Here is an 8,366-nt window from a genome sequence, read left to right as displayed (position 1 = left end):
ACTGGAAGCTTTACCCTCTATGGACATCTTTTTTTCTTTTGCTTTAGGGACCTTCTTTGTGACTATGCTTATCACAGCAAAAATAAGGTATTTCCAGCCTGAAAGAGAACATGTTATTGGCCCCATACCTGCAACTTTATACTCCCTACTAAATTACGCTACGCTTCCAAACTACTAAATACACATTCTTCATTGCAAACAAGTACAGTTTTGTAGAATAGCACTTTTCAGGAACAAACTGGTGGTCCTGAGCCCAGACAAATTATGGGCCATGTAGGTCACCTTGGCTCATCTTTTTTGCAGAGAACCATCTTCACATCCCACTTTCATTTCATTCACTGGAAAAGGTTAACAAAAGAATGAAAAAAAAAATCCCTCACAGGATCCCACCAACCCCAAACAAGGGTCAATCATAAAGCTGGATAAATTAAATTTGGCACAATTGACTCTTATTCATGGAAGAGTTCAAACAAACTCCATCAGTAGATAAAAACTAATTTACGGCAAAATGGTATTTCTTTATATATATATATATATATATATATATGCATGGGGATAACTTACAGAAAATTTACACTTCATACATTACACAAACCACTGCAACAAGTTCTTGCAGGTTGAGGAAATAAACAGTGCACATTCTCAGGACCAGTTCCAAGACAACAAGAAATAGGAGACCATTCCCCACCAATAAATTAGAAAACTCACCAGAGTCAAAGACTCAAGACTGGACCACAATATCCACATTATGCTGGCCATTAACCTTGGGTGAAAGGCAGTCACTCATCTCTCTCTCATTTGTATCTTCAACATTCTGGACACACATTTGTTCCTTGCTACCAGTGCTACTGGTGGAGGAAATGTCTTCTTTGTAAGTGCCCAAACTGTGACGGTTTCCCCGATCACAAGCTCCTTTTCCCTTGTTTCCTTCAGCTGAAGTGACTGCATCACTGCAGCTCTTCCTGCGGCCCAGCTTCGGAGATTTCGCACGCGTTGGAGGTGGCTGTCAGGGAGACAAAGCAATGAAATCCACATGAGGATACAACTGAGGCAAGCCACAAATGGATTTCTTTTAAGACTTTTTTAATATCTTTTACTGATCTTGCCTCTGTCCAGATCAATGAGAAGTTTGCACTTTCATGCATGTACCTCATTGGGAAAACTAAGAAAACATCTATGCTTACCTTTTTTAGCTCAACCTTGGGTGGTGGCCCATCATGGTAGAAGCTCGGCATTGGGTTTGCCTTAAACATCAAACTCTTTCTTAGTTGCTTAATGGCTGCCTCTCTCTCTTCCTAAAAATTTCAAGACTAATGAAATCAAAGTTGACAGAGAAGACACAAATTTAAACAAACATACACGCAATAAGGTGTGGATAACAAGCTTGGAAATGCAAGTTTTGTGCATGTGTCTGTCATTTGTGTGTATTTGTCACACGGAGAGAGAGGGAGAGAGAGAGAGAGAGAGAGAGAGAGAGAGAGAGCATTCTTAACCTATGGTTAATAAAGATAATTGAGAGAGTAGCATACCTTGGTTCTTGCTTCACATTGTGTTTTCTCAGCTTCCAGCGCTGCTTGTTTCTCTTCTAATTTTGAATAAAACTAGCCAAGGACAATGAGGACGAGAAAAAAGAAAGGGGCACAGTTGGGTCTAATTACAGATGTCTTTATGTTATAGAACAAATTTAACATTTAAAAGATTGATGAAAGCACTACCTCCTTCCGCTTTTCTGCGCGTTCAGTGGATCTAAAGACCGGAGCTGATGCAATAGTTGTTTGGGATTTATTAATATTACGGGCAGATGCTGAAGTACTATGCATAGTCAAGGGTTTTCATTTTTTGAGAGAGAGAGAGTCCCAAAAAGGCATATTTAACAAAATGAATAAAGCTTAGAGATAGAGCACTAGGCACTGGAGGATACATAGAAGCAACAGAGCAAGAATCGTCTTCATCAGGATGCTTCTTATTATCAGGTCGCAAAGGTTTTCTTGATAGCAAAGATGAGACCAACTGCAACAAATTACAAAAATTTCAAGATCAGTTTCTAATTTGAGGTTACATTAACAAGAATTTTCCTAAGCAATAATCAATTTCCACTTCTAATAATATTTTTTTTCTTTCTCAATGACTGCTTATCATGTTGCCATGACACATGAGATTCCTTTTCATCAAGTTTTTGAGTCTTTTCCCAAAGAAAGATAGTGATTTTCACCAAAGCATGCACTGAATGATGCTGATATTTATGGAGACTGAAATTTCCATCTATAAAATTCTACAATCTAAGCATGTATAATGCATATCAAACAACTCTTGCCTTGAACTGATAGGAGCTGCTAAAGAGAGGAAAGTAATATCGAGAAGGCATTGAACCAAGAACAGGACGTATAGGAAGGGGGAAAAAAAGTTGGAAATATAAAAGCCAATGCTATCAAGTATTACCTGATTCTGCTTCGAATTTTGTTGCATTTTGTTTCTATTCAAACCAGAAAAAACAGTGGGTTCAGCCCCAACAGGACGAGTTCCACATAACGCACGTTTTTCAGTTGCCAGGGCAAATGGCTGTGGAATGGTGCACTTTGTTCGAATGTTTCCAGTCACAAGTTTTGAAGAAGATTTTGACTTCTTGTTATCTTTTGTTTTCTGGGATTCTAACTTCACCTTTTCTTCAGTCAAGGCAGCCTCAAAATTTGAGCTTGGTTCATCTGGCTCCTTTTTATACTCTTCAACTTGACAAAGTTCAGAAATCTCAATTGCATTTTCAGTAGTACATTCTTTCACTTCGTATTCCTTCACTTCAGAGTTCTCTTCCATTATTTGGGGCAGTGGATCCCCATTAATTTGTTCATATGACTCTGCAACACCATGATGATTAGAAGCACTATCATGACTTGAATCGTGAGAAACACCATTTGAATAAATTATCACACAGTCTGGCTCCTTGTCCATACAAATATCTGGAACTTCCATCCCCATGGCACTGCAATAATGAAAATTATCGCATTAATTTTGGGAATATGCAAGGTGATTTGCCATGGATGTCCGTGTTTAACACATAACTGTCATTAAAAAATTATAACTAAAATTTCAATAACTTACTTTAGTTATCATTGAATTTCCAGGTACTCCCAAAAACTATGTTTAATATATTTACAAGTAAATTTCAACCAAAGATTTTAAAAACTTGATTAGAAATTTAGACAGACCATCAAATTTGAGATAACATTGTTTTCTCATATTTCAATCATTAAAGTGTCAGCAGGAAAAAAAAAAAATTAAAACAAAAACAGAATTCATGAATCATGTCTCCATTATACTGATTCTTTGAACATTTTTCTTTCATGTTATTTTTCATTTTTCTTATTCCTCTGTTTAGGTTTATACATGCTACATCCTTACCTTCCTACAAGATAATATCAAGTATTTTATGCTATATGCATGAGAGGGTATAAGCTTCATTGGAAGTCTGATTAAATCAAGTTATTGTTCGGCCTTTCAAACTCAGAAGTAGAAGATGAATTCGTGACTCCCAAATTCATTCATTCCACATGATAGCCTTGGCAGGTAAGCACTTCCAAGTTGCAAAAGAAACACTGTATATGGAAGCATTATTGCAACATAATTGTTGATACTTGATAATAAAAGGCAATGGCAGTAAAAATGAAAAAATCATCTAAAATATGTCACTGATACAACAAATGAAGTATGGACACAAACACAGCACATGTACAACATGGCATGAATAAAGGGACACATAAATCCTAAAAATACAGGACACAATACAATGAAAGCATTAAATATATTATGCATGACAAACATTAATTTTAACACACAGAGAATCCAACATAAATACATTTGTGCATTCCTTTTCCTTATTATCAGAGAAATTTTCAATATATTGCTTCCCCTTCATAAATATCAACAAGTTCATTAATTTTTCTCAACCAACATTGTTGTTCCTTTACAATTATGATTTTTTTGGAATTAAAAAAAAATTACTAAACAGTGTTGTGCAAAACATGTTAAAAAACAAAAAAAAGAGGCCCCAGTGAAGTGTTCCAATGAGTGTCAAAGAAGTGTTTGGAATTAAAAATATCTTTTAAAATTATGACACATGAAGTATTGGCTATGCATCAAAGAGGTCTCTGAAGAGCGTCTGTATCTAATACAACATGAAACAGGCATAATCTTTGTAGAAGTGTACATGCTACATAGAAAGTATCAGTTTAGTCAATTATCTATATAAAAGTACCACACCATTTTGGTAATATATCACAAAAATTTAAGACTCTGAGCTCAAAATTAGTCGATAATATTTGATGAAGATTTTTTGGACACTTTGGACCAAAAGAAATGAGAGAAAAACATTTAATGACCACATTACTACCCCAGCCTTCTCGTGGGATAGAGCTGTCCTTTAGCCTCCTTGCGGATCCACTCTTTTGGGTTTTCTAGGGGATTACCACCGCCCAATTATGTTAGCGACTGGCTTGCAGCGCTTTTGTAATTTATTTTGTAAGTTTATGGCTGTATTTCACTCTCTTCTCAGGTGGGCCTCTTACACCCCCTTTTTTCGTACATTCTGTTTCTGGTGTTAGTAAAATCCTCTCTGATAAAAAAGAGTATTTGATAGAGATTGTTGAACACACTAAAAGGTCTCTACTCTGGTAAAATTCAATCCCTTGCTGGGGCTATCACTCCTTCAAACTTAATAATATCAAAGGATGCCAATTTTTTTGGATAACAGTGCCTAGAAATACCTATATAATTGTTAATAAAACTCTTTTAAATTACAGTGAATAAGACCAAAACCCAATCCTCCAGAGAAATAAAATCAGAAAGAATCATCAACCTAAAAAGCCAAGGTATGCCACTAAGGTGGAGTGTCAGAGCAACAAAGGACAAACCTTTGACAAGCATCCAAGATGTTTCCTTAAATATCCGACTGAAAAAATATGAATTTTCAGCTTTGAAACAAGCTGGACAAGCTTCAATATCGTGCAGGATGGTTGGTTTATTGTATAAATTGTTTAAGGAAAATTGTCTGAGGTGTGAGGAAATGTAAATTGAAAACGAATTTGTGACTTCAAAATAAAAGAATTTTTTTCAATAGATTCTCAATGAAGCTGTTTACATAGTAAATTTTTTAGGAGCTTGGATGTGACTAAACTTGATTGATGATGTTCAATTTTGGTTGTGTTAATGCAATTTTAAGCTTTGAGGGTTGATTTTATCATTGTTACATCAATAACTTATTTCACATATGGTTGGCACATTGTACTCATTGATCTCTCTCTCTCTCTCTCTCTCTCTCTCTCTCTCTCTCTCTCTACTATATGTATGTATATATATATATATATATATATATTACATATCTATGCCTTGTCATGTCCTAGTTTTTTTGGATTTCGCTATATCAGTATGTCCATGATGTGCTATGTACTCTTGTGCAAATCATTGTTGTCCCCACATGCTTCATAGAAACAAACTACTAATAATAATAATTAACCAGATGAACTAACTAAGAAAAAGTGAAGCATAGCCAAAAATGAAAAATCACAAGGAAAGAAGCTTGAGGCAGTATGTGCGTGTGCGTGCTCTTTTTTAAGAAAAAACATATATGAGAGAGAAGTCTCATGCTTAAGGTGATTCTAAAAGGAGGCAGCTAATGGCTTGGGCTATGGGTGATTTATCAAATTGTGCACTTATCAAATATGAGTAAATTGATTATGAATCCAAAACAAGCTGTGTGCAAAAAGGTGAATAGCCCACCTGGTGATAGTCACATGTTTTCACCAAGGCAGACAAATATTTGTAGTAGTTAGTACTACAAATTAAAGTTTCATGACCACAGTAATAGTAGCAACTTACAAGTTCAGTTACTGCAAAGTAGTAGCTTAAATAATATAAATCCAAAAGAAAAAAAAAAAAAGTCAAGAAAATAATGTAATTTGGAACACCAACTAGTTTAAGTTTGTACATCATGTGTTCGATAGATAGTTATTTCACTAATAAGATCTCAACCATAGGCTGATTGGATTTCAAAGCTAGTTTGCACATTATGTGTTCGATAGATGTTTATTTCACTAATAAGATCTCAACTATAGGCGGATTGTGTTTCAAAGCTAGTTTGCACATCATGCGTTTGATAGATGTTTATTTCACTAATAAGATCTCAACTATAGGCTGACTGTGTTTCAAAGCTTTCCCCACTAGAGAAAGTCCCATATCCCCTATGTGCAATCACGAAGATGATCTACTGCATAAATCTTTTAATCTGAAGGCATATGTTTTACATAGCTTTATTTGGGTCCAAAGTGATCTATCCAATTCCAAAAACAATACTGTATTTTGACACCTATAATATTAACATGGAAAAATCTTTTTACAACAAAAATGCATTTCACCTCTATCTTTGGGAGAGACCTTGAATTTGGATTTGTATGGGATTAGAAAAAAAAAGTAATATAAAATTGTATAAATTTTGTCTAAATCCTCTCAAATCCAAATCCAAAGCCTGAAATCCACGCTCCCAAGCAAGAATTTCAAAAGATATACTGATTAATTTATGAGAAAGAAGCAACAAACGAAATCATTTGGCTTCCCAACAACAGAGGAAGCAATGGGAACATTAAACTAAAATAGAAAAAGACCCAATAAAAATAAAATAAAGGCCCACTAACAATAATTTCTCAGAAATGAACACATTAAAACAAAGCTAAAAAAAAACAAAAAAAAAATAGAACACTTACTTAGAAAGCAAAAGAGAAGAATCAGAATCCATAATAACAAATATTTTCAGGCTCTTTCTGGGATAGAAAGGTTAAAAAATAAAATAAAATAAAATAAAGACCGATCAAAATTAAAATCAAAGCCAACCAACACTAATTGTTCCAAAGCTCAAACAAATAAAAACATATAAAATACTTAAGTTATTAAAAAGCAAAAGAGAAAAATTTAGAATGCATAATGGCAATTATTTTCAGGTTTTTTTTCAAGAATATAAGGTCATAAAAATGTAAATACATACTTCTAAAATAAAATGAAAACGCACAGACTAATTTCTCCATATAAAAAGCAAAAATAAGGGATCTCACTAATTTTCACATTCTCTATTAGAAAACTAGTCATTCAGGCCATGCTTATTACATTAAGGGATAGAACGGTATGCACAAAGACCAGGGCACGATCAAATGCAAGACATATCCAGTGGCTAACAAGTTGATTTGCTCGAAGAAAATCAACACCGCAATGTTATCAACCAGAAAAAAATTCCAACAGCATGAAATGCAAGCAAAAGCCAGCCAACCCTTTGTTTAATTGCCGAGAAAATGGGAGAAAAGAAAAGGAAACAGAACAAACAACAAAGTCAACCAACTAAGCCAACTGCAACGTCAGTCTCAATCCAATGAACTTCTTCTCTCCTCGCATTTTCTCAAACAGAGCTTCGGCACAAATACAAAACAAAACCAGAAAAGAAAACACAAACAAACGAAAAACAAAAACCCCATTTTCGATTCAAACTTTTCTCCAAAACCCAGAAAGAGAATCGAACAAAACACAGAAAACCCAGACGCGTCGAGAAACAGATCGACAAATTGACCAAACCCACCAAACCGGCAGGCCTCAGATCGAGCTACATTACATGCAGGCAAGACTCAAGAGCCAGAACAGCAAGCAAGCAGATCAAGAACTACAGAGAGAACGATAATGGAGAAAAAGTGGAAGAGATTGCTTACAGATTGCAGACGGATCTGGGTCTGAGATGAGAATGGGATGAAGAAACTGAAGGAAGATTTTAGATTGCGGGCTTGGCGTTTGTACTCTGCTGCAGTAACAGCTAGCGTTGCCTCATCAGGTGAGGAGTCCTTGTTTTTGAGTTTCAAGCTGTGCTAGTGTCTGTTTGTGATTTATAAATAGGTACAGTGGTTTTTCGTCGGTACTGACGCCGCTTCTTCACGTCGTCGTTTTGCGTAACGGCGTCTGCTGCCGTTTCTCAGTAAGGAAAAAGAATTTTTGGTATTATTTATGCTCCAAAAAGTTATATTTGAATTTTTTTTTTTATAAATAGTTTAACTTTCAATTAAACAATAATTATACAGAGTCCACAGTGACAATTTTTTTTAAAAGAAAATTTTAAATTTTAAATTTAAAAATTTAAAGAATCTATTTAAAGTGCATTTAGATAGCTAAAACAAATTTAATTTTTTGCAAAATGAAAGAGAGAATGTGCTCAAGTCATTCGAAAACACTTTTTTGTTTTTTTGGAAGGCCAATGGCATCGATCTGTAATATTCATTAAAAAGAGAATAAATACCAATTAAAATCTTTTTGAAATGGTTAATTTATAGGGTCTATTTCTATTTCTT

General features: G+C 34.7%; 1 protein-coding gene across 2 annotated transcripts; it reads right to left on the bottom strand.

The window, feature by feature from the left end:
* Positions 1-497: 497 nt before the first annotated feature.
* Positions 498-7,924, bottom strand: LOC131150671 (protein WVD2-like 3). 2 transcript variants are annotated; one of them, XM_058101535.1, is made up of 7 exons: positions 7,737-7,924; positions 2,440-2,977; positions 1,922-2,010; positions 1,716-1,812; positions 1,530-1,601; positions 1,185-1,295; positions 498-1,003 (listed from the first exon to the last, which is right to left on the bottom strand). In XM_058101535.1, the coding sequence occupies exons 2-7, from the start codon at positions 2,971-2,973 to the stop codon at positions 722-724; spliced, it is 1,185 nt and encodes a 394-aa protein (XP_057957518.1). In that variant the 5' UTR covers positions 2,974-2,977; positions 7,737-7,924; the 3' UTR covers positions 498-721. The 2 variants fall into 2 exon arrangements, with proteins under 2 accessions (XP_057957518.1, XP_057957519.1); XM_058101536.1 differs by having other exon boundaries at positions 2,440-2,852.
* Between the last annotated feature and the right edge of the window lie 442 nt (positions 7,925-8,366).

The sequence above is a fragment of the Malania oleifera genome, chromosome 3 (assembly GCF_029873635.1).
Source record: "Malania oleifera isolate guangnan ecotype guangnan chromosome 3, ASM2987363v1, whole genome shotgun sequence".
Lineage (NCBI taxonomy): Eukaryota > Viridiplantae > Streptophyta > Magnoliopsida > Santalales > Ximeniaceae > Malania > Malania oleifera.
This window is presented reverse-complemented; position numbering and strand designations above follow the sequence as displayed.

Bases quoted from the DNA above. Each gene is read 5' to 3' on its own strand.
- LOC131150671 (XM_058101535.1), bottom strand. From the start codon at position 2,973: ATGGGGATGGAAGTTCCAGATATTTGTATGGACAAGGAGCCAGACTGT. The intron at 1,813-1,921 runs GTATCCTCCAGT...GACTATGCATAG, and splicing joins TCTTGCTCTGTTGCTTCTAT to TACTTCAGCATCTGCCCGTA. The intron at 1,296-1,529 runs GTATGCTACTCT...TGAAATTTTTAG, and splicing joins AATGTGAAGCAAGAACCAAG to GAAGAGAGAGAGGCAGCCAT.